The sequence below is a fragment of the Camarhynchus parvulus genome, chromosome 5, assembly GCF_901933205.1.
Source record: "Camarhynchus parvulus chromosome 5, STF_HiC, whole genome shotgun sequence".
Taxonomy (NCBI): domain Eukaryota; kingdom Metazoa; phylum Chordata; class Aves; order Passeriformes; family Thraupidae; genus Camarhynchus; species Camarhynchus parvulus.
This window is the reverse complement of record NC_044575.1, coordinates 51,725,830-51,752,666: the sequence shown is the minus strand read 5'-3', so window position 1 is coordinate 51,752,666 and position 26,837 is coordinate 51,725,830. Positions and strand designations below refer to the sequence as shown.

Sequence of the window (26,837 nt, the reverse complement as noted above, 5' to 3'; positions counted from 1 at the left end):
TAATGAACAAAAATATTTGGCTGAGGAGCCAAGTTCTAAAACAGGAAAATGAGAAATGATTTAGTACTATTACATGGGCTTGCTAAAAAAACCCTTGCATATAATGGCATTGGTAAATCAAAGGAAAAAAAAAACCCAAACTCTTTTATTTTTTGTCTAGGAGGAAGTGAACTCTGTAGCATCAGCACTTGTTTGCAGTGAGACCAATATCCACTGGAATGGCATACACAAGTCCATTTGTGGAGAACAGTGCTTATGACTAACACCGCCAGCATGGGAAAAAGCCTCTAAGAATTCCCTTTTCTTTCAAACCAGGGAAGTACCAGTTACAGCTTCCTCTTCACTAAGCAAGAGCAGCAGAGCAGTAATTAGGTCCTAAAACAACAGTAAAGAGTAGCTGCATGTGGCTGCCACAGAACTTCCTCAGCAGCAGACAAGAAACCCGACCCTTCAGAGCTGTGCTGCTGAGTGTCAGTACAGAGCTGTCAGGGAGGGCATACCAAGAATTACTGCTCCGGAAAGCAAAGCCTGTCCCTAACAAGGTTAACTTCTTCCTGGCAGCTGAAGTATCGATGTGCAAGATGGAACACAAAGAAATCAGAACTGGCAGCCTTTAATCACCATTTGTTTCCCCACCTAAGGATGACTCGGGCATGCAGCTACACCGCAGCTGAGACGCTGTACACCACACCCTCTTCTGGGCACAGCCCTTCCCTCCCCACCATACCTCAAATATTTTATCTCTCTCTGCAGAAGTGCAAGATCAGAAGCACTTCCATCTGAGCTTCCCCCGCATCCACAGGTCCTGTGTGCAGCTGTGAGGCTGAAGCGTTGCTGGCAGTGCTGGGGGAAGGGGCAAAGGCTTGCAACAAAAAAAGCCTTGGTCAGGCAAAGCTGGCAAGTTGTATGTTGGGCATTCACTCTGCTTCCTATGGCAAGCAGGAATTTAATTTTAATAAAGCTGCTTTCAGTTTTTGAATTGAAAACTGCTACACCTTACTAAATTCTTTTTGTGCTTGTATAATAAACGAGCTTAGAAAGAGAGCACATTTGCAATTTCACTCCACAAATTTGATCTGGCATCTGCCCTGCTATTTGGTACTATTCTTCCAGATTCCCAGTTAAGAAATCCAGTGGTACACAAGATCACACTACAAATCCCACTTCATAATCTAATTTTATAAATTGTAAATAAAAATTAAATTACAACAGAGATGGAGCCGTGAGTGGACACTGAGCCATCTGAAAGCCAGTAATTAAAGGACCATCATGCACACTTCCAGCTTGTAGCTTTTCCAGCTGAACACCTGTGACTTGTAAAAGGTTTGTATTGTATCCCCATATGAGCTCAAACGGGCATTAGAGCCCAATCTCAAGTAACGCCATTTGAAGGACTATGATTTTACATTTTTAACTGAAAACATGGCCTCTTAACTTCTCTCTGACCATTCTTCCCATGCCCTGGTATTTCCCATTTTTATCACACAGCTTTTGTTTCACTTTCAAGTGCTTCAAGCATTCAACCACTTTTATTTAGGCATTCCAAGTTGCAATCTGCCACAGAAATCTACTTTATCTAATCCATCATATTACCTAATTTGCACTTTATTTTCACCCTCCTTACCCAGAAACCACCAATAACCTCAGGGACTAAACTGAGAAAAATTCTGAGAAAAATGGAACCAGATTATCTACTTTTACCCTGTCTACAGAGTCATACAAAGCTGCCACCTGCTCAGATGATGGAGCCTTTCTTCTGCAGGTTATTCTTTGCCTCTCAATGAAACCATAAAATGTAAGAACTTGTGTGTTTTTCCAATTTACTTTTGCACCATTAATCTTGATAAAAAGTCTAGTCAAGTGATCTTTTTAGTATTTGCATAAAATACCAATGTGTATATTCTCCAGTTTACTCTAGTTACTCTCTTTCATTTTGTTTGCAGAAATATTTCAAGGGGTTTTTATCAAAGTATTCAAAAGTAAACAAAAAGCCTTTGACTGCAGAACTTAAAAGGACAGAGTTAGAGAAGTCCCAAGTAAAAGCAACATTTAAATGTACCTCCTGCATGGACTCCCAAACAGACTGGGTTGCCTAATGAAAGAGCAGGGTTTATCACTCTGTACTAAAAAGATAAGGTGATACAAGTGTAACAGCACATTAAACATTCAGAGCCAGAGGGAAGAAACCAGAATAGACATGGCCAAATTTGTTTCATACAACTGCATCACCTCTCCTGCTGCAAGCTACATGAAAGGCACAGATACTGCCTGGCCTTCAGTCCACAGGCAGTATTTTTAAGGCCAGTTTAGGAGGACAGAACATAAGTTTTGCATTTCTAAGTTTAACAAAGCAACCAGCACAAAGGAGACATGGGGGCATGACACCAAACCACAAGTCCTCTCTGCAGAGTCAGCTCTGCTTGGAAGACAAAGGAAGTGGCAAATACCACTGTTTTCTCAATTTACAGCTCCACACGAGTTCAGCTTGAACAACTGCAGGGCTGTCAGAAATATCTGTTACAAAACCAGTTATTAAATACAGTAGTCAGATGTGTGCAAAGGTATGCAATGCTTCAGATTCTCCAGCACAGGCATTCAGGGTTAATGGAAGGAGGTGGGGAAGCAAACAAGTTATAATAGAGTTGAAAGATTAAATCTAAAAACATACCTTTTGTAGACTAGTTGGGTTCAGCTGTGTTTTGTCAATTATTTTTATGGCAACCTAAAGGAAGAGTTCATGATCAGTATTTTCCATAGGAACAATACGACATTATTACAACATGCTCAAATCCAGTAACAGACATGGAAAACATGAAAATTACATAAAAAACGCTTAAGGTCCTTCTGCAAATTATACACTTGTATTTAAACTAGAAGCAGGAATGGAAAAACTCTGCTATTTTAAGGATATTAAGATGAGAAGCTTGCTGAGTGTTTGACTTGACATTAAGACCATCACAGTCATGACAGTGGAAGCTCCAGCAGCAGACAGTGCCCCAGTAGAGAGCAGTGTGCTTACAGATAATATTTACACAGTATAACTACACAACAGATTACACAGTAGTGACTGGGCATTGGCAGTTTCTAAAAGCAGAGATTTCAGAGCATATTGAAAGCATTTCCACACAAATTTGGCAAGAAGTAAGTTCATCTTTGGAATTTCACTAAATATTTGTGTCAATTTGTTCCCTGATGGGTATTTAAAAAAGCATCACTTGGAAATCAACAAAAACACGTTGGCTGTAGTACAACACTTTGGGTAAGTACATTCCTTGTTCTCCTTTTTTCAGTAAATGTTGCACAGAAATATTAAAGAAAATAATAAAAAATTCACACAATAAGCAGAAGAGAATTCCACACCACGCTAACTAGTCAGAACCTGAAGATTTGAAGCAATGAGTAGGCAACAGAAACTTCAGTGCAATGCAGTTTGGATACTGGACGAGGTAGAACAAGAAATGACAATCTTTCTAGAATTACATGCCAATTGGTATTTTTCCTTTCTAAATTAGAGACTGAACATACCAGAAGAAGCTCTACAGAAGGAGATGGTGCCTCTCAAAGAGGCAAGATGCTGCAGCTCAGCTGATTATAATACCTCACTGGTGCAAAGCAAAGGCTTTCAACTCCACTTCAATTTTTGGCTCAAACAGTAGATGCTGCTCCTTCCCATGCCACAGCTCCCATTTCCCTGCATCACTCTGAGCTATCTTTGTCACCTCATTAACTTGGGGTTGGTGACATATGGAATAAAGAATATCTTACATCAAAGCCAATTTATATCCCTACATTCAAGTGCAAAACCACAGGGATGGATTGTCACGATGGAGAGGGTAAGAGGGGAGCAGTGTTCAGCGCTTGGGTGCATCACAGAGTTATATAATGGATATGGTGTTTTCTGAAACTGATATTCAAGACTTATTTTGAGCTCTTCTAGCTGCAAGATACAATGAGACATGACTGAGAAGCCATCTAAGAATGTTTTTACTCTGGGGAGTGTTTTCTTCTAAGGCAAGCTACTGAAATTATAGATCACTGTTTCCTGAGGCAAAATTCCATTGCAAAACCTTGAGAAATCACTTCAAAAATACAAACAAGAGAGAAAGGCATTAAGCAATAGGTATTTTTTTATTGGCAGCTGTGTACAAAACCAAGAAAGATTTTTATCTCTACCTTTATGCCTGTTGTTAACTTTGTGACAATAGTTCAAAGTTACTTGCTTCCTGCAATCTCTTATAATTCTGGATTATGATGCTGGATTCTTATAATGCTGGATGTAGTGAGCACTGCCTTTGTCAACAGCAGATAATGTTATTTGAAAGTGACCTGGTGCCCCAAGACTACCCACAGCTGTTCACTTAGTAAGCACATTCCACAGAAAAGTTTGCATTTTTGTTCTGGGCTGTACCATTCTGGTGAATCTTTAAAAGATGTAAACTTTTTTTAACCCACCAAGCCTTAAGGTGCCATGTTACTGCAAAACCAGCTCACCTGAGCTCTGACACTGTCAAACAAATTCAGCCATGGAGATACAGGGAAGGTACAGACCTCAGTTTTCCAAAAGAGAGACTCTCAGGCCTGTTCAGTGCACTAATTATAGCCTTAAAGGCAGGGTGAATTTAGAGAATTCCTATCCACACGAACACTGAGAGCACAATGTGTTAACATGGGCTGTGAGAGCTTAAACCCATCATCAGAACAGGGAACAACTTCAGGTGCCTTGATAAGGTCTCCAAATCACAGACAAAGGCAGCTTGCCCTCAAGAGTAGTTCTGACAAGCCTGAGAAAGCTAAATGGAGAATTTTCTAAGTACAGTTAATAAAACATTAAATTGCCTTTTAAAGCAGAAACTTTGCTCTCTTTACATAAAGTGCATTTGGAATGGTTTCATGGTACTGTGAGCTAGGGCCAGGGCTGCAAAAATGCAAGTCCACCTACACTATGACACCACTGCCATGATATTCTGTGTGAAATTGTTAATAGAATTAAAACTGAGTTTGCTTCCACCATTCACAATAATGTGACTTCAAACATTCCTCCTACATGACTTGAATAAGGGAGTTAAAGAAATCAGAAGTTGGGACACTGAGCAAATTGGCCAAACTGCTACTATTCAGAATGCTTTCTCCCTCTTAAATTTCACTTTTTCCAAGAGAAGAACAGAAAGAAGATGACAATAGATTCCTTGGAGTCTTTCAGACTTGGCTTCTGAAAGAATTCAGCCTCACTGGGAAACTTCAGCTCCCTGGCTATTAACTGAACATGTCTTTAAAGAACAGAAGGGTCCAGAATAATTTTGGCCACCTCAGTAATAGCAGAAGGTAGTTTTATCTTTTAGATTCATTTTGGCAAGAATGGAAAACTTGTCAGAGGAAACACCTTTTGATAAAACTACAACAGCAAATACAAGGATTGCAGTCAAAGAATTAAGAAAAGCAGATTGACAATGTAGACTTGTGGTTTCAAAAGGGCAGACAGCCTACAAATAACACTCTCCTAGGCAGAGGACCAAGAAGGATGGTGTGTCCAAGCACCAGCTCTAATGCAGTGAAGCTGATCTCTGGCCACACACTCCTTGCAAGACAATTCAACCCCCTCAAATTAGGCTGATGTTCTGATCATTTCTTCCTTTCAGTAATTTGAAGATGGGCACTCATCATGCATCCTGCAGACACAATAAAAATGGAAATGAAAAAGAGTCCTACAACTTACTCCAGTTGGAAACATGAAATCTTCATCTCAAGGAACAGGAAAACTCCCAGGGAAGGACTCCAGATGCAAGGAGATGAGCAGCTACCCTAAAAGAATGCTTAAACAAACATATCCTCCTCCCAGGAAGTGACAGAAAAGTGCTGATCTGCTTCAAGATTTGGAAGCTACTCAGCACAGAGATATAAAGAAGGAATTGCCAAAAAGTGAACCTGACATGGTCACTTAAAAGGACATTCAGAACAGAGACACAGATAACAAGGAAAAGATAAGTGGGGTTCAAATACAGCAAGAACACAGCAGAGATGAAAACTCATTTAAGTGTAACTCCCAAAACTAAGCATTTAGTTCAGGTTTTACTACATAAGATGTAAAAAAGAACAGGAACAAAGACAGGACAGGCTGCAGGAGAAATAGTGTAAAGCAGGAAATCACAAATTCAGAAAGCTAAGTGCCATCTGGCTGAGGCCAGGCTGAGAATATGACCCTGGAATTCTTACAAGAAGCAGATTTTCAAAGGAGAAAGAAAAAAAAGCATTCTTGCAGCACAGGTTCCTAGCATCTACCAGGAACAGAACAGCAGAGCAGGGTTAAGAAATGAGGAGACAATTTTTTTTTCCAATTCATCATAAAATTCCTGAACTTGAAACTGGCAGAGAAAAACCAAGGAAAGAGAAGGTTTAAATGCAACATATTTTCCTACAGTTAACTGTACCCTATGGAAATACACAAGATATGACTACCTGGACTAATGAAAAGCCTCATCTTAGAGGCTGCATGGAAATTTTTCAACTAGATAAGCTGGAAAGTGCACAAAATTGTTTTTATTTTTTTCCTAAAAAAAGAAGCTAAAGAGATATTAAGTTGGAAATAAATGAGTAAGAGTTTTTCAAGGACAAGATTTTGGGGCCAATCTTGTTTAATATCTGTATCAGTGGCCTTGGCAGAGGCTGTCAAAGCATAATGATTAAATCTGTTGAAGGAGTTAAGAGGCACCATCAAACACAATGGAAAACCAATTTAAACAGCCTTGGAGATGAGTTAGCAATGAAACTGAGATTCAACATACAAGGTTGGTGCTGCTGCTGATCACAAGCAAAACACATCAATTTAACAGCCACGAGAAAGCTTAGCACAATCTGAAGATTGATCAGATAAATACTTCTGTAAGGGCAAGGGTGAAGTAATGACACTGGGGAAATTGCTATCCAGAATATTGGAAACAATTCTGGTCACAGACATCTAAAATTATAAATATTGTACAGTTTATCCAGCAAAAAGAAATTTTACTCATCTCCCTCTTAAGAAAAAAAAAGTTTTAAGTATCTTGAAGAAATTCCTATAAAATTAGCTTAATTGTTCCCTTCTAAGGAATGACACTCATTTCAATGGCCACAACCCAGAAAGTATTTATGTTCTGAATTGATAGAACTTCATCAATTCTGTGACAGTGGAAGCAACTTAGCACTCAAATCTTTCCAAATTTAGCCAAAAATTTTACACTGTCCCCTTTATTTGTTGAAATTTCGAACAAAAATAATGAACCAGAGGTCAACACAGTTATCTGCAAGTAAAGAAACATGTACTTCACTTTTTGCAAAGTGTGGCACATATCTATCTCCAAGTTCTATACCTATAATAAGAGCCAAGAAATACTAACCAAGCACTTGCATATCCCATCTCAAGTATCAGTAAAAAGAGGAGGGAACTTAAGTGGAAAGGAATTAATCAAAAACTTTCTCTACAAATGAGAACTAACTTTAACATCAGAAGACAATGGGAACTGTCAGCCCAAAAAAAAAAAATCTATCTCATAGCTCCTGCAAAACTATGTCCCCTCTCTTCTTCCCTCTGTTCCTGCTACTGAACCCTGTATTAGCTCAGGAAAGAGAAATTCCCTTAAAGCACTGAAGTCAGCAACACAGCTTCTGTAAAAGTCCTTGTTGGTATCAGCAAACATTCACTTCATCAGACAGGTTTGGCAAGAAAAGGTTAGCAAGGTGCTTCTCCCTCTTTCAGAACTTCAGAGTTGCTTTTAATAAAACAGCACCAAGAAACACCTTCTTGTAACAAGCAGACAGGACTATAGCTCACCAAACCAGAACCACCATTAAGTGCAAGTGATTAATTACATTGTAATAGCATGCAGAAAATAAATATGGAGCTGAGTTCAACTCCACGAAGAGATGCAAGAGAAAGCTGGTCTATACTGCACACATTGAACAAACTGTCACTGACACATAGACTATCCCTGAACAGACTGAAGCATCCTCCCAAAACCACTCAGCACTGCAGGGACCCTGGGATGATCCACCCTAGGATTCCTGGAAGATACATGGCTCTGGCAAGAAAATACTGCATTTGGAACATAATTATGACAACATTTAGTTCCCATGCCCGACTTCGCCTCCAATACAGCCCTGCAGTATAGAGATACTAAGAGGCAGTCCTTCCAACAAGCTTATTTAATTGCTGTATATTGATCTGGTTTTTGAAAATGGAGGATTTATCTAAGAATATTAAAAGCAAATTTTAACATAATTCAGCTGACTTGCCAAAAGTACAAGTTTAAGAGACCATTTTAAACAACCATTTAAGAAACCATTTCCAAGAGAAATTGTTTTGTAATCATTACTAAAAAAATAGTTTTCAATTTCTGCTTTTCTCTACATCAGAGCCAATATCTCTAGTAAAATGTGCTCTGTGTTCACCAACTTAGATGATGCTATTCCAAGAGAACCTTCACACCTACAGCAACTCACTGCTGTTTACACCCATACCACGTTACCTCTCTGCCAGTTAGGATGTGCCTTGCCAGCTTCACTTTTGCAAAATTCCCCTTTCCAATGGTTTTAAGGAGTCTGTAATTTCCAATATGTGGCTGCTCATCAGCACAGGAGGCTATGGAGTTCCTGCAGCGAGCTCCAGAGCGCCCAGTTCGAGAGGAAACTTCCTGCCGTCCGTCTCCATGGGACGTGTGCTGCAACAAAAACATACACACGGTAAGGCTGAGGAACACAGACAAAACACATCAATGAGGAGAAGCATACAGCATTCAAAAACATCAGCAATGCCTTTGAAGAAACCTTCAAAGGATCCAACTGAAACTTCAGACTCACAATGAACTTTGTTCTGATGGGGCAATAAAGTGGTGCCCAGTTCATGACACAGAATTCACCTCATCACCTGGTCAAGACAGTGGAACGTGACCTGCAGTGCAACAGCTGAGCACTTCAAAGTAACTTACATGGACTGCCACATCAGGCACAAAATATAGAGGTGTTTAATGTTATTTCCCATTTGCATAACTAGTGCAGGAAAGCCTTTGAAAAGGAAACATGAATACAGATTTTCCAAGATCACAAATTGTTAACCCTTATTGGACAACTTATACTAATTTAGAAAAAGGGTTTTTTTCTTTCCTGTGGTACTAAACTTGTGTTCCTACAGATCCACATGACTGCAAACACCCAGGATGACCTGGAGAACGAGGAAAGAAATCTTACCTAATATACTGAAACCTTGAATATTGATAAGCTGAAAGCAAGTTACAGAGATCTGAGACACTGTCTGCAATCTTTCAAGTTCCTTTCACTCTCATTTCCCTGAACAGCTACTGATTGCAAAAAGGAATGGTTATATATTACCTATAACAGTCTTTATTCATTAGATTACACGGTTAAGATTTAAGTATTTCTTCACTTCCTGATAGCCTGTTTATGAAAGAGTGGGTGCCCTCTTACATTCTTAACTCATGGCTGAGGTCCATACACCAACCACACTCAATAAAGTATTAGTTAGAAATGTTTAGGGGCCTCTAAATGTGGAACAAATATTTGACTCCACCAAAGATGACACATTAAATTCACAGTCATCACAGAAACCCCAGATCTTGCTCTTCTACTACCCCTCCTCTTGCTGAAACCCATTTGGGACAACCAAAAAACTGGCACAGAGCAACATTCAGTCTGCAAATCACTGTAGTGTGAGGATGAGATCATACCTCAAGAGCTAACAACCATGGTACAGGCACAAATGAACAAATCCATGCTTGCATGACACTTGGCAAGTTTCACTTGCCTGACGTAACCTTGTGACCATACACTCTCACATCTTGGGCTCCTTGATTTGTTAATTTGAGTGCAACAGTTGTGATCAAATTATTTTTAAAAACACTTTCATTTAAGAAATGCTACTGATAGGAGTCTACGGCAACTCCTGGAAAATTGTTTCAATAGTTACTATTTTAAAAACACACAATGTTTTAGTATCAATCTGGCTTTAGCTTCTCCTTACTGCCTGGCTACTGCATTGCCACAAGATTTGTACTTCCCATAGAGGTACTTCATTTTTCTGATCACAACACCCACTTCAGTAAGTAATATGTATATTGAGCTCCCTAAACAGGCTGCTGTATGAATAATTAAAGACAAGGAAACATTTCCTGTACTCCTGTTGAGAACCCTCCTCTATTCTTCCAACATCTTTTTGTGGGGTTCATGGTAGACATGGACCTACCATACCAAGAGTAGGTACAGCAGGACTAGCACAGAGGCTGCATCTTCTGTTCAACATCCCATTGATTTCACAGGGGTAGAATTAACCCTCTCTGCAGAAGACCATCTGTACCTGACCACCCAACACCAACCCTGATTTACTGCTTCTCATTCCTGGATCCTTACATGCATGATCACATTTGGCTGAAGTGAAATGCAAAGTTTCTTTTCATGCAGAATATCAAGTGTTCCTAATAAGAGGCCCATCCTGCCCTATTTCAGAGTCTAGCAATTTTATAACAGTTTTCAGGAGGAAGAGCACACGTTTTTTTCTAAACCACTAATAACTGGCACAAGAACAAGAAGCACATCCATAACAACATCCAGCAAAAATTCAAGGGTTGATAATAATTCAGTGTTCTCAATAATATCTTGAGACCTGCAACAACTGGGTGTTTATCAATCAGTAATTCTCAAGGAGAGGAAGGACGAGCAGTCAACAACTGAAGGACCTACTAAAGCCAGTGAAATCCTGTATTAACAATTTCAGTATTTTGCATGTCCTTAATGTCAGGCTGGTGCTGATTGTTCAGGCCACCTTAGCCACCCCTGTGTGCACTGGCACAGCAATGCCAATCCTCTGTATTTCCCTAAACTTTGACTTCTAACAAACCTTGCAACACACAATACAGAGAACTTCTCTGTCAGCTCCTTTCATACCTTTCAGTGTCAAATTATTCAGACCAGCTAGAAAAAAGCAGCAACTGCTGATTCTAGGTGCTAACATCCTCCTGCATTGCTACCCCTGGTGATCAGGGACCAGGATGTTCTGTACAGGGCCATAAGGATATTTCTTGGATATATTAGAGGAAGGTTCATTTGAGTTCAAGTACAGCATCCCAAGAATACAGCTGTACTACTTACACTGCACTTCACTGAGCTGATAACCTTCCTCAGAGAAAGAAGTGTATCAGAACTATTTAAACTAGAGCCCTTCCACACCTGGGCACTCAGCACAAGCTGGCTTCAGCAGGAGCCAGACTGCCTCCCAGCAGGGCTTGTTAGCTTAGGCTCTCCAGCAGACACATTCAACAACTTGAATTCAACAGCTTTTGAACCACGCAGCTGACTCTGAAAACACAGTAGTTGTACTGCCTTGTGCTTGAACAAAAACACTGTTAGTCCTGAGCTAGCCCAAGAAGCAGCTGAGATGTGGGCATCAGGCACGACGTAGTCACAAGCCAGAGAACAGGTTAGCCAAAATTGATCTGACTCATACCCTACTTCACATAAGCACTATCAGGAAAAGGAAAGGTTCTGTTATACTAACAAACTATACTCCACAGAGCAAACCACCCAGTAACTGTGTCTTAAGAGCTTCACTGTCCTCTTGTTGAGAAATGACTTACTGTGTCCTATAATTTTTTCATGTTTCCTAGCTTTGCATTTAAAGGGCAGCATGAAAAGCTGTGAACTGATTTGGACTAGGGTTGATAAACTGAATACAATCTCCTTGTATGGAGGTTTGCATTTCCACTCCAACCCAGATTATTTCTTTTCAAGAATATGACCTTTTTCAGCTGTGGGTTTTAAGTATCAAGCTGTGTGTTCCTAAGCAGTTCAGTTCTCTCCAAATGATTTGCTCAAAGCCATGTTTCTCTCTGTAGAAATCCAGCCATTTGCAACCATATCTAATTTGGACTATATTCCACTTCACATAAATAAATCTATCAGCAAGTCCTTCCTCTGTCAGTTACATTATTATACTGAACAGACAACAAGCTTTCTAAAAACCACAGAAAACAGATTGTCCATTTCAACATGGATTTTCTTCTGCATATGGAAAAGAAGAGCATAAACTCAAAACTGAGCGAAAGTGTTTCTCCCAGCCTAGTCATTTTCAAGAAGCCGTGACAGGCAGATGGAAAGCTAAATGGTGTAGGCAAAAAGCAAAATATAGGTGGTCCAACAAAAGTTCAAATCATGCATTGGCTTGTACAGCATCTGGCTGTGTTCAAGTACTTCCCAGGGCAGTTTCCTCAGCAAACAGGTTAACAGTGCCAATCTCAGCCCAGAGAAATGGCAATAGCATCTTCTGCTCTTCCAATTGAGATGAATGTCATTTATGTTTTCCCTCAAATCTCCAGATTTTGCCTTCCTCACTATACTGACCCCCCCAAAACTCTGTTCAATTTCAGGCTTCTTTTCCAGGTCCACATTTATATGGTTTCAAGAAGATGTGGGCTTTGTCTTAAAAACATAAAATTTAAAATCAGCATGTGTTCATTTCTAGTAAGTTTCCATATATTGTGGTAGGTGAGTTGTATTTCCTGGAGGTGTTTTCTGTGTAAGAATAACACTTGCTAATGAACTCACCAGGGCTAAGTGATTCCCAAAATATCAGTCTTCATGTAAAGCAAGACCATTACACTGTAGAGGGAAACTGAGGCAAGGAGATGAGGTACTTTGTGCAACTTCGGGTTTGCCAGTCACCACCTCTTTTAAAAAAAAAATTCCTGAAATCCACTCATGACAATAAAGCAATTTTTCCATATCTTGGCATGCACCAGGTTGCATTTAAAAATCTTTTAAATACTTTAAACGTTTGTTCTATTTTTGCACCATCCATTTTCAAGCTAACAGGACAACCTTTGTCATTAAAAAAAAACCCAAAACAAAACATTCTCCTCCTCCCCTCAGCCCCACCCTATCATTACTCAACCCAGAAGGAAATGAAGTAAAACATCTCCATTTGTGAGAGATCTTACTGCAAGGGAGGGACTGAACCCAAGACCAACTCCATTTGGAACACAACACAAAACCCACCTTTTCGCAAAAGCCTTCCCCCAATGATGAGCCGACATCCTTTCATAGCCAGATAATGATTAGCATGAAGAGAAAGAAAAAAGAAAAGGAAAAAAAGTAAAAAGCAAATGAAGTATGAGGGTGTCAACAACTGAAATCTTTTTGGTAGATGTTAGTTTTATCCAGCATCTGTATGGTTTCAGGTATCTTAACATTCAGAGAATTAGAAACACACAGGGCAGAGGATGACTAGTAGCAAAGCTCTTGAACTGCTTAAGAAGGCGCCAAAAGTTGAGGAAAAAACCTGAAAGAAACAGAATTTGATATCCATTCAAAGAGCTGAAAAACAGCACGAAATCAGAATGTCCAAGACCTGCAAAAATCCACGTTTAATCACAGTAAATAGGAAACTCTTTCTGAAATGTAGGGGACAAATGGCATCAACTTTTTAAAAGTATTTATTTAATTAAATAGTGAGAACTAGCTTATCATCAGCAAAAATGAACTAATAAAATTTAATCTTACTGAATTCTCCAGGAATGTTTATTACCTTAGCTGTTACCTAGCCTCTGCTTGAAATACTACAAAGTGATATTATAGAATTTCTTGGAAAGCTGTCAGATCAGTAACAATCATGACAGCCTTGTCTCATTCAGCTTTTTAAACTGTAATAAGAAAAAACTGTACTTAAAGCCTATACCTTATAATGTTAATAACATAAGCATTCCAGGACATTAATATTTGAGACACTAAATTGCTTCATTACCTTAACCTGGGCACACAATATATAAATAAATGGTAATTTCTGGCTTTGCACTTGCCACTAGCACTCTATGTACAGAAAAACTTAACAGGAATCATACCATAGTTTGTTTTTTTTAAAAAATCAAAAATATTTTAAATCAAACATGCAAATACAAAATATCACTGCAGCCCTTCCCAACAATGTGATGTGTTTTATTTCCCATTCTCATTAACATCTTTAAGAACACACAGACTGCTGAGTACTACTCAGTGTAAGAGCAAAAAGGCAGCCCTAAGGACATGCAGAGAGGTAGCATCTTACTGAGCACAGATATCCCTGAAACAGCACAGCAGGGCATCCTGCAACTGCTGACACAGGAATTCTGCTGGAAAGTCAAAACACAGACTTACGTTTCTGGCAGCCACCAAAGGGTGTCACAGCAAACACTCAACCACAATTGTTTATATACCAGTTACTGCTCTGGGATTCCCTAAATCATCATGTATTATAAGATATGATATTATTTTCCTAGATGATAAAACAGGAACACATCAGGTGAAGATGCCCTGTACTTGTTCTGATTTTACTTCCCTCCTACCAGCGACCAAGGCACAAATCAGGATATGGAGTGAGGTGGGTTTTGTCAAACCCAGTATGCATATGTTGATGCTTGCATAACCAATTATTTGGTTCCAACACATATAATTAAAAGGCAGTTTTTAGACTAGCTTGCTCCATAATCAGTCTTAAGGGTAAACAGTCATGGCTTCCATCTCGCAAAATTTTAAAGGGTCTCCTAAGAAGAAAAATGCTATCCACCTAAAATGGCACTGAAGTTATCAACCCATGAGGGCAGATTTATTCACTGATGTAGGCTACAGCCCAACCATTACGGATGTTGTGATTGAGTGGAACAACTGAAAGGGTCAGAATTCATCAAGGGAGACAAACAGACCTTCTAGAAATATAATATAGATGTTAAGGGAGAGAAAACACTAATTGGGATGCTTCCATTGTCAAAAGGGGAAGATTTCACTGTGCAGTTCTCAGCCTGTCACAGTGTTCATTCATGTAATTGGTATGACATTCATGAAAACGAGTGGCTCTTTTAATTAGGTCAGATCTGTCAAACCACTGGATTAAAGGGGGAACCTGGAGAGTAAACAGCCTTTAGCACATGGAAGCTATACCTCTGACACACATTCCTAATTCCTCCACACCTCAGTGGGGAAGGCAAAATAAAAGAAAAATAACAGGAGTAACACTCAGGACATGGCAGATCCAGCTCAAAGTGAGCACAGCAATGGAACAGCCTACACTGGGCAGCCTGGTGGAGGGGAACAGAAGGGACACAGGACACTTTCACCTGGCAGAGGGAACACTGCTACCCAAAGCAACACTAGCACACCCCTAATTCTGGCTACTGACCAGCAGTGGGAATTGCAGTGGGAATTGCGAGTGACAAGTGCAGCAGTGCCCTGAAGACCAGAGTGGGGAAGTGCTGACAGCCAAGCACCGACAGTCCTCAGCAAAGGCAGGATGCTCCCCCCACAGACACACAGGGTCTGGCTCAAGAGTCCTCCCATGCAAAACCACTACAGCCTCTGAGATGTGTTTGGCAGTATTTGGTTCATGCTCTATACAGCATATGAAAGAGAGTGAATCTGTAATTCCATGATTAGCACTGAACAACACAACAGTGAAGAAATCCTGCTTATATAATCAAAAAGGTAAGTCTGGTGCTGGTTAGAAAAGCTCTTTAAAAGCTCTTTTGTTGCTTCACATTATCAAGATCTGACATTCATCATATCTTTCCAGCCAAAGTTCCTTTACTGTTGATTAAAATGGATATTTATTGACATCAGCCTGGGGAATAATAGCTAAAGAGCCAACCATATTCTATTCTTCATCAACAATACTGCCAACTAAGTTGTTTCCAGAATCATCACTGTCAGTAATTACATGCTAAACAAAAAAGGAAAAACCCAACCACCTCACAGTTGGTTTTCAAAAACCACATTGAGCTTGCAGATAGAAAGCTTTAACCCTGCAGGAACAAATTTTATTTGAAAGTCAATTTCTGTTTATATGTATATATACACATATTGAGCTCAGCAACTCCCTGCTTTATGGGGCAAGAATTCCTCCTAACCCAAGGAGGGTTAGGGTTTCTTCCTCATCACAGGTGTACTCAGTATCTTTCAGGTTTAGATTTTAAGAGCAGTATGCTCTTTATCATACGTTCTAAAGAATTTTAGCGGCAGATGATCGCCACGCTAAGCAGAGCCAACCCTGATATGCCATGAGCCTAAAAAAAAAGTGACCTCCATTTTTGATCTGGCTGACACCCATGAGGCAGCATTACTTGACTGAGGAGAAGAGGAAGTTGCAGACACATGCTACTTATATATCATATGAAATGGAGATTGGGAGAGACAAATGCCTCCACTCTTTGAATTCCTTTGACTTGAGTCACCTGAGACATGTTGTCAACAGGAACTGTCCGCTTACATCAACATGAATATATCTTTTGGCTAGAACTAAAATGGAGAATCAAGCAGGTAAGGATACCAGGTGAGTGGGTAACAAAAGCTAGGAAGAAGACTGTGAAGTTCAGTGTACTAAATACTGTATTTACTCTCATTTATTTTCTTTCAGCAATTCCTGTAGCTATGTTGTTTTTCAGACTGCTACTTCTAAGCCCACAATATAAGCCTCATTTGGTGGTGCTAACAAATGAAGTCTAACTACGTAACATTTTCTGGAGTAAGGTCCTGCAACCTAGTTTTTCTAAGTTATTGAAAAAAATGTAAGAAAGGAAGAAAAAAAGATTATTTCCAGGAATAAAACATCCCAAATTACACTGTTGTAAATATGGGTCTGTTTGTAGTTGCAGCACAACTCAAGTTACCCTAGCCCTAGGGTGCTGTGCTATGACTGGCTTAATTCAAACCAAATCAAAACCACTAGGAAGCATTTCTAACCTTCCCCACCTGCACTGGACATTCTGTTTACAGCCACAGCATGGGGATAACTCCACTTTTCTTAAGTGTTTCTACCAGTGGGATCAGAGCTGACCAGACTCATCTCATAGCCCTGTGATAATCAGTGCTGGCACAAACGGCGGGTGGCAAGGGGCACCCGAGGCTGATGCCCCCAGCAGCCTCCCATCAGTGTGAGCTGACTGAAACCAAGTGATTAAACACCACAGCACAGGCTGCTCAGCACAGCTGAGAATTAAATGTCTCACTGCAAAAATGTGAAAATACTAGCAGTTGATGACTCGCAATGTCATGCAGCCTCACCAGGTATTTTCTGAGGACACGGTACCAGGCCTATCGAGCATCAGCATTTTTTTCTGCTCTGGGGAAATTTTGGCACTATAAAATACATGCCAGGTGAATTCCTAAAATATTTTTATTTCTAGTTATTTGTTATCTTTGCCCAATTTAATTCAAACCAGAATATTTGTTACAACTGGTGAAAAATAGGGAATAGTGTAGATGGTCCTGCAGAAGAAAATCTGTCAGAAGTCTTGGCCACAGGAACGCTTCTCTCCTCAGTCCCTTCTTTAAAAAAACCCACAGGATTTCATGCTACGGAAGAAAGCATTCAAATTACAGATCTATCTGTAATAGGAGAAGACTGATAAATAATATATAGAACAATGCAAGCTTGCATATTGTCTGCAAATGCTCTAATGCATTTCATAGTAAATTGGTAATAAACCAAGACATACTGCACTAACTTTCTCAGTAGCTCAAAATACATTTTTGTACCTAACTCTGCCTTTGCTAAATCTTTTTAAATAAAAAAAAAAAAAAAAACCAAAAAAACCCCAAAAACCAAAAAGGGGTGGTACTTCTGCTGCACAGAATCCTTTTGTGCAAGCACAGTTGCCATCATGCTGGCATTTTTCAATGGCAAAATTTTCACATTAGGCACAGTCATGGAGATAAGAGTATATTTTAGTCTTGCTTTTCCTCAAATTATTTAAATTTTTAATTCAGATTGGCCTGCAGAACCAACACATTCAAAAGAGTTACCCTTTCTTACCCCCCCAAAAAACCACAGCTGTGCAATGAACACAGAGGTTTTAATTAAACTCTTTAATGCAAGATTATTCTTTTCTATTTCATGCTGTTAAAAAAAGTAATCTTCCAACCTCCATACCACCTGTATTTCCTTGTTTCTATCTATAGTTTGCTATCATCTTCCCACTCTTTGAATATTTTTTTTAATGAATAGTTGTCCTACTCCTCACAATCTTGTTCCTTCTGCTCCTATTTCTTTGTCACTGGCTGTCCTCCATCCTGCCATATGCACATTCCTCTGTGACCCCTCTCATCTTTTGTTTTCCACCTTCTATCTTCCTTTTCCACTGTGTTTCCACACTCTATTTTCCTCCATCTTCTCTCCCTTCCTTCTTGTCACTAGTAAAACAGGTTTACTCATTCTTCTGTCACCTCAAGTCCTTCTTCTGTGTCTATCCTGTCTCCCAGATTTGCACGAAGGAGGTCTCTGCTGTCTCTGTTGCTTTCTTTCTCACATGCAGGGCATATTTTTGAAAAAGACAGAGAAGATCTGATCCTGTCCTGCACTTCTGTCCCCTAAGCAACCCCTGCTGCACAAGACATGGCCAGAGAGGAGCTGCTGTGTCTCTGCTCATGGCAGGCCAACAGCCAGCTTCCAACTGTCCAAGTGTGAAGTTCCTATGATCACAGATCATCTGGGATGCCTTTCCTCTCAAAACCAGGTGACTCGCAGCCAAATTCCTTAATCTCAAAGGCACTAAAGGCTTGGTAGCTCCGAGGAGCTTTTGGGGAAAGTCACTGTGACAGTATTTCCACTTCAACATGTCTTGATAAGAAGCCTTAGGAAAAAAAAATAAAAATCAAGTACTGGCAATTACATTTTTTTATTCAACAGGACCTGCCAACCACTAAATGTGGTTAACTGCAAGCACAGACAATGATAATTTACACTCACTGTCATTCTGGAGGCTAACTTCATTTTCAAAACTGCAAGTATAGGCATGGATAAGCTATGATCAGCACACTTCAACCAGATTCAACACCAGCCAAGCCTTTGTCAGCAGTGGTAATCTTCCAAGCAGAGAGAAGGCATTAATGGGGTCCACAACCATGGCCCAAAGGCTACCTGAATACCTTGGCACCTCCTAAGCCTCTTCAAAGAGCCCTCTGAATATTAACTAATTAGACTTCTCTTATGTGAAAGAGAATGAACCAAGGCTCAATTTACCTGCCAACATAATACACCCAGATTTGGGGTAAAGAACAGTTAGCTGAAGTATCAAAATAAAAGAGAGACCTGCCGTTCACAGCTGTAGGGGTAATCCAGAGACTAAATGTCAGATTTAAATTTAGTTTTTAAGCAAGGCGTAACAAAATAGAGTTTGGTAAATTTCTAGACAGCTGATGGCCAAAACATCAGAGAGCTTCCTGAGGAATATGGTATTGTACTGGGGAGGGCTTGGCTGACTGGATCCGGCGAGTACTTAGATTTATCACTCCCTGTCAACATCACTACCTACAGGTATTTCTGTGGACATCAGCACAGAATACAGCAACTTAAAAATATGCCTTATTCTAAACCTAAGGCAATTTATCTGCAAGCAAGACAATCCATGTATGTCAAATTATGAAGATAACTAAACAGAAGTGTCAGACCCATATTTTGAAGTGAGAATAAGGTGCCTTAAGTGGAAGACATGTAAAAACCTAACTTCAAGTGCTAGAACACACAGCTTGTGAATAATTATGTTTCCTCAAGCACATATTAAGTCTTTCCACTATTAAGTTATCCACAGTAGAGTTTGAATTAATTGGGGAATCTGATTTGAACACTTTCTAAAATGATTTACTGTGTGGCCTCCATACATACACATGGAGCTTGAAAAGTCCAGTCAGGTTTGGTATAGACTAAAATCATCCAAATAAACTCTGCACAGTATTTTGTGGAGTATGTTTCAACTGCAACTCTCCCCATGGCATAGGAAGGGCTGCATAATATTTTAATTATTTTCTTCCACAAGACAGGAAGCTCATTGAGATTTTACAACCAAATATGCTTAGCTGGCTTTTTGCTCAATACAGCCCTTAGCCTGCAGGTTGCATGTAGTGCTAAAGCAAATAAAGATCACAGAAGTTAGAAGTGCCTATTATGTCAATAAAATCTAAATCCCTAGTAATGCAGTAATTGTTCCATGCAGCATGTTTTCTAACGCTTTGTCTGGTCTTGTTTTAAACAATGGGGCTACCATCACTTTTCTCAGACTATTTATGGTCTGGAACAATCCAACAGTTTTTCCTGATCTTTAACCAAAGTTTCCACCTTTTATGCCAGTCCAAAACATAAGAAGCCCTCTCGAGAAAAAAAAAAAAAAGAAAAAAAAAGAAAAAAGCCTTTTCTGTCAAGCTTAGCATCTATCTTGTAAAGAATATCAGATGGCCTTCACAAAAAGCTGAATACAAAGTTCACCTATCAACTCATTTTAGACTACAGTGAGTGACAACTCCCTTCTGTTTATCATTTGGGGACATGTCAGAGCCTATGCAGAAAAATGGTTAGACAGGATACACCAGGATCAAATAAGTTTTAACTCAGGAGAAACACAGTTTCTATCTGCAGAAAGGGAGTCTGCTGCCGTGCTTCGTTTGTTGCTATATGCTCATGTGGTAGGACTAGCATATTTTTTTGTTCTTTCTTCCTTTAGCATACGACCTTTGTAACTGACTTAATATTGTAAATAAAGTGTCAATTCCTAAACCTTGGCTTTGTCAAGGTAAAAAAAAAAAAAAAAAGGAGGGGGTATTCGGTGTGAAGGGAACAGGCTCCCTTGCGCAAAGGGTAATTCCAATAAAGAAACCCTTTTAATGTCATCTGAACAGGTGACTAGCCTAACAGCGTCATTACCACCGAGAACCCTGCAAATTAAGCAGGGAAGAGGCCTATTATCTAGGTCACCTAGCCCACCCCTAGCCAAGCTGAATGATTCCCATCTGTTTACCAGAGGTTTATTCGGGTGCTTTGGCAGTAAGTTGGCATATCAGGAGAAGGCAGCAGCCCCCCAGCGCTCCCCTCCCCACCGCAGATCCCCGTTACCGACATAACCAACCCGATCCTCACACCACCCTGCGACACTCAAATAGTACCGGGGGAATTAAAGAGGGGACACCGGCTTTGGGAGGGGGAGGGATGCCCGCAAACGCCACGGAACCGGCGAACCGTGCTGTGGAGGGGTTAAAAAAATAATCAATTCAGAATAAATCGGCAATTTGGGCAGCGTACGGGCGGCGGGCGGCTGCTGACAGCGCCCCGCGGGGCGATGCCCGCGCGGCGGGGCCGGGCGGCGCGGGCCGGGCGCGGTGCGGTGGCGCGGCGAGTCCCCCGCGGCCGCGGTACTCACGTTCTCGGTGTCGCGCTCGTTCACCGTGGGCAATGGAGTCCGAGTGGACATTTTCCCTCACTCGGGCGGCCGCGGCGGCGGCGCGCACAGACACACACACGGGCCCCGGGCTGCGCGTCTGCTCCGAGATGGTGGTCGCAGGGAGCCACCATGAAGGACGAGGTGCCTGGCGGGGGGCGGCGTCGCGTCGGTGCCCCCCCACTAGATCCTCCTCGGGGAGCGGAGCGGCCTCGCCCCCTCCGAGTCCTTCGGGTTCATCCTACAGCCGGGGTCCGCAGGGGTCAGCAGCGGGCAGGGGGCCGCCTCATCCAGCGGGGAGGGGATGGAGCCGAGGGAAGGGATGGAGCCGGGGAAAGGGAGGCGGCGAGGGAGCGGCTCCGGGGGGGGGGTGAGCGCAGGGCGGGCGGGAGGAGGCGGCGGCAGGACGCCGCGCAGCCCGGCTTCTCTCCGCTGCCGCCGGGGCACGGCTAGCGCAGGCCCGCCGCCCGGGGGGCTGCCCTCTCCTTCCCCCGCCGCGGCCCCGCTTCACCGCGCCGCCGCTCGCATCGCGGCCCGCCCCAGGCTCCGAGAAGGCCGGCGCCGCGCGGGCTGCGGACGCTCGGTGGGTGCTTGCCCGCCGCTCCCTCCCTCCCTGCCTGCCCCCCGCCCGCCCCGCCGCCGCTCCCGGACGAGGCAAGATGGCCGCGCTGCTCCTCCGCGCCAGCCCAGCGCCGACATGAACCGGAAGGTCCCGCCCCCCGCCCGGCGTGTGCGGGGGCCTCGGGGCCGGGACCGGCCCTGCCCTCCGTGCCGGCCCCGCTGGCCTCGGGAGATCGGCCCCTGCCCTCCTGGAGATCGGCCCCGCTGTCCTCCGGGGATCGGCCCCTGCCCTCCGGGGATAGGAACAGCCCCGAGGCGGCACGGCTTGGGGCGGGGTTCGCTTTTGTGAGACCCCAGCTGGAGCACTGCATACAGTTCTGGTGTCCCCAATACAAGGAGGACATGGAGCAAGTCCAGAGGGGACCTTGAAGTTAAGGGGACTGGAGCATTTCCCCTACAAAGATGAAGAAGGTTGGGGCTTTTCAGCCAGGAGAAGAGAAAGTGGTGTGGGCACCTCAGCAACCTTCCCGTGTCTGTGAGGGTCTGCAGGGAAGCTAGAGAGGGACGCTCCATGAGGAGCTGTAGTGATAGGACAAACAGTAATGGGTACAGATTGAAAGAGGGGAAAATTCGATTAGATATTAGCAAGAAAATTTTTACCGTGAGGGTGGTGAGGCACCAGAACAGGTTACTCAGAGAAACTGTGGATGCCCCGTCCCTGCAGGGGTTGAAGCCCAGCCTGGACAGGGCTTTGAGCAACCTGGTCTGGTAGGACATGTCCCTGCCCATGGCAGGGGGTTGGCACTGAGTTCTTCCAACCCCTTAAAAGTCTCTGTTTCTGATTTTGTAAAGAGGCCCTCAGGGAGATGTGGCCTCCCCTCAGTTTGGGAGGAGATGTGGGGTGGGGAGCTCAGGTTTTGGGGAGCACTGTGGGGCAGAGGGGATGGTGCACAGAGTGGCTGGAGAAATGGCAGATCTCCCTACAGAGCCAGCCCTTGGCTGGGGAAGGGGACAGACCCCACTGCCCACTCACAGCCAGGAAAAGGGACACACACAAGTGTAGTCCAGGAGTGATGATCTGTGTTCAGGGTTCTGTCCTTGGGCCATCTGCCAAAGCATGTCCTTCCTTTTCTTGGGCTTTCCCAGCCCAGAGGATGGTGTGTGTTACAGAAGGGAGCTCACAGCTGGCGGGAGTCTGAGGCTGTTGTTGGCAGATCTCACCTGATGCCATCAGACACCCATACAGTGTTACAGCACTGTGTTTTCATCCAGCTTGATGCTTGGCTCATTTGTTGAAGGAGGGTGGAAGCCTGAGCTATCAAAACATTCTTTGTGTATCCAGTAGTTACTCTGCATAGTCCTTTTTAAGTCTATCAAGAAGATCTTGGTATAGTCATGAGTAGATCTAATTATGAATGAAAAACAAGTAAGAGAAATAACTTTTGTATATTCAGCATGTAGGTGGTTTAAAACCAAACCTATTTCTGTTTTTTGGGTTTTTGGGGTTTTTTTTTGGTGTTGTTTTTTTTTTTTTTTTAACTGAAAAAATATTAACCTCTGTAGAAAAATAGTGTTGGGTCTGGTGGGATTTGTAGAGACTTGGCATATCTGTGGATCTGGCAGCCTAGCAGTAACATTTTGTCTTTCTAAAGTAGAAAGACTAAACTAGACTTCTAAACTTTATGGCTCTCATAAATATTTGCCAGCTCAGCCCTGAAATCCATCCTACAATACAGGTGATATTTCCCTTGCTTTTAGAGACATGAACAAGGAAAGATGGCCTTTGAATGCCACCCAATAACGTTGTATGTCTTTTACTTCATCATCAGGACTACAAAATGCTCCACAATGTCTGACCTGCAGATTTTCTTCCTGACCTCTCATTAAGCTGATGTCTTGCTCTGTGTTAGTGACAGGAATTTTGGATTTCAGGACTCACCCCTTCCTTGTGCAAATGTTTGTATTTCTGTGTGTACATGCACATCCATGTGTGGTTTTGCTCAGACAATACATACTCATAGCAGAGTCACTCTCCCTGGGAAGCAGGCAGGACCCCGTGCACAGAGCAGGGAGTGGGATATGTCTATATCTGATTTGTCAAGGTCAGTCACAAAGTCTAAAGCAAAGCCAGGAAAAGTGTCCAGATCTCCTGACTCTGCTTTTGCCACAGGGCTGGTGCTTCATCTTTTTCTGTTTGGTTGCCAGTAGAATATGTTCTTTACGATGTGTTTGTAAAAAATTGTAATTGAGTTATGACGGAGTCAGAAAAAGGGCAGCAATTGGGCAGAGGTTTCTTTGGGTTGATACCCAGCCTGGAGCTCTCAGCCTGCACTCGTGGGCACTGCAGCCAGCATGGGGAGGCTGAGCTGCCCATGTTGGAGCTGTTGGCAGAGTGTGGGACGTACACGTAATGCTGTTTGCACCTAGGAGTGTGCCTGTCCTGATCCGTGCAAGTTCTGTGCACGGGCATGAAGAGGCATTAAAAGCAGCATTGTGTTTTACATACTTGCATTTCTGCTCTGTGGAAGCAGTAGTGACTCAGATAAAATCTGAGCTGTACAATGGTGGATAGTCAGATGGAAATCCTGGGCCTGTTGATACAGTAGGAGTTCCACTATTGCCCTTGATAAAGTCTACATTTAATACTTGCAGTCCGAATTTAAAGGGGCGGGGGAAAGGGCACAGGGAACGGGGGAGCTGTGGGGGATGACTGTATCTTTCAGAGTCATGTTTTTGATTGGCAAAGGGATTTTGAAGTAAGAACTTCTGAAGAAGTGCTTAAGACCACAAAAATAACAGTAGCTGATTTTGCTATTTTATTGCCATTAAATGACAACATTGATTAGAGCTGGTTTTACTGTGTAGCAAAACTTGCACAGGGAATGACAAACTGCATCGCAGGTGCTTTCTTCTGCATTTCATTGTTGCTATATTCTGCTTCTCCCATTTAAACAGATAAGTTAATTTCAAAATGTATTCATGTTCTTCTTAGAAATTGGGCCATAGAAAAAAGCTGATTGTATGGGTTTTGTCTTTCTTTGTTTTCCATAAATATTCTGTGTATTATCAGGTACTGCTTAAGCCACATTCACAAATCAGAAGGTAATTTCTTTTCCTATATAAAGGTTTTGAAAACTCAGAAAGCAGTCTGATAATCCTATAATGCTTTCTGGTTCTTGTGCTATCACTAGTAATGGTAGCAGTGATTTTGTAAGGGGGACTTCAATGATAGTGTTTGTATCTTACCAGAATAGGCTGCAATTTGTGTTTTGAGCTGTACTGGCTACAGTGCTAGCAGTTATAAAAACTTTTGGCAGTAGAGCTGGAGAATATGACTAAAAAACATACAGGAAGCAGATTCTGCCAGTTAAGGTAACTTTTTTATGTCACTCATTTGGCTGCCACCTCACAGAAAAAAACCAGTAAGATACAGAATGACATCACTGTGGTGAATAATTTAGAATTTTTTTCTTCTGGATATTAAAACCCACATTAAGAACCTCTTAACACTGCGCTGCACAGAGTAGAGTCCAACAGCATTTGCAGTCTGAGCAAAAAATGTTGGACTTGATTACAATTGCTGGGCAAAACATAAGGATTAAGTTTAATGTATTCATATGCACAGGTTTTGAGTCTTAATTCTGGAAGAAGGATTACAAATGCAGAACTGACTGAGGAATTTGTATTCCACTCACTTCTCTTTAAAGGCTGGGAACTGAAAGACATCAGTTGGTAGAGACAAGTGGAGAATCAGCTAATGTAATTGTTATAGGTGCTCTGTTGTGTTCTGCAGCTATGGCAGTGCTTACCAGCTGGAAACCTGCCCAGGTATTAAATCATTTTAGTTTATACAAAAATTCCAGTTTAGATTGATAGTCATTAACCCTGATGAAACTTTTTGATTTTTTCCTTAAGCCTTCGAAAAACCCATTTTAAAATATGTTACATACACTTGGATATAGATAGTATTATTCATTCTTATCCCAATGCCTTTTTTCCTTTTCTTGTAGAAATTCTAAGGTAATTAAGTGAAGTCTTTCACATGCAGAGAAAGATTTCCAGGAATGTTTTATCATTAGTGTTGTCTTTAGAACTGAAGTCATTCCTTGCGCTTGAAATCAGTATTTGTGTTTGGTTTTAAAATCTTAACTTCCAGGCAATACATAATCTTAACAGGGTTTTATGGTAGGAAAGCATATGACTTTTAAAATGTTAATGACAAAGCTATTGATAGAAAAGGACTGATTACTGTCTGCAACCTGAATCAATAGTCCGTGCTCAGTTATGATGAGGCCCAAGTGCAATCTCCTGCAAGGCCAGAGCAAAATGTGGTGTGAACAGCAGAGAAAACAGTGGAAAGGGAAAAGATCTTCCTTCTCAGCTTCATGTCAAACAGAGACTGAGATCTGAGAGGTAGGAGAAGGTTTTGTTTGTTGACTTCTCCCTTTGGTCCATACCAGTGCCTGGTGACAGCAAGTGGCCGTGGCACTGTGACTGCTCTGCATTGCTCAGAGGAGGAGAGGTTCAGGGGCTGGGCTGCAGCTGTGGGCAAACAGGAGCAAACAGTGGTGTTCCTGAACTGCAAGCCGCATTTAATTCCCTTCTTGCAGGGCAGGGCATGCTGTGCTTTGCCTGCAGAGCCATGCAGTGTGGTGCATGGCACATGAACCTTCATTGTAGGATCACTACCAAGTGCCTGAACTACACTAATTGTGGTGCCATTTGACACAAATGCCTGTATGGATCACGGCTCCAGGACAGAATCACAGTGCTGCAGAGAGCTGCTGAGAGCACTGCTCTCATGGCTTGGCACAAGGTCACTGTTAGAGAAGCAGAGGATTGAAAATACCTCCTTGGCTTTCCATGACCCTGGCACCATGTGGGTTACGAAGGCAAAGCAAAGGACAAGTAGCCAGTTGGTGGTGATGCTAGCTCTGAATTTGACTCTGTATGTTTGAAGCTAAAATAGGCGTTTTAAAGCAAGCCTCTTCCATTCTTAGCACATGACCCCACAAAAGCAACATCCTAGATGCTTTGCCATCTAAGTCAGGCATGTTACTGTGCCTCCTATGC

The 26,837-nt window shown here is 42.0% G+C and overlaps 1 protein-coding gene across 16 annotated transcripts in view; it reads right to left on the bottom strand.

Moving 5' to 3' along the window:
- Positions 1-21,873, bottom strand: part of MARK3 (microtubule affinity regulating kinase 3) — a 65,522-nt gene extending 43,649 nt beyond the window's left edge. For 3 of the 16 annotated variants that reach the window (XM_030950265.1, XM_030950266.1, XM_030950276.1), the window contains exons 1-4: positions 21,186-21,870; positions 13,033-13,071; positions 8,499-8,690; positions 2,669-2,722 (exon numbers count right to left, since the gene is read on the bottom strand). In XM_030950265.1, coding sequence (XP_030806125.1) covers positions 2,669-2,722; positions 8,499-8,690; positions 13,033-13,071; positions 21,186-21,236 — 336 coding nt within the window. In that variant the 5' untranslated portion in view covers positions 21,237-21,870. Of the gene's footprint in view, positions 1-2,668; positions 2,723-8,498; positions 8,691-13,032; positions 13,072-21,185 lie in introns of all 16 variants that reach the window. The other 13 variants (XM_030950261.1, XM_030950262.1, XM_030950267.1 and 10 more) reach the window with 9 other exon arrangements.
- Positions 21,874-26,837: the final 4,964 nt, after the last annotated feature.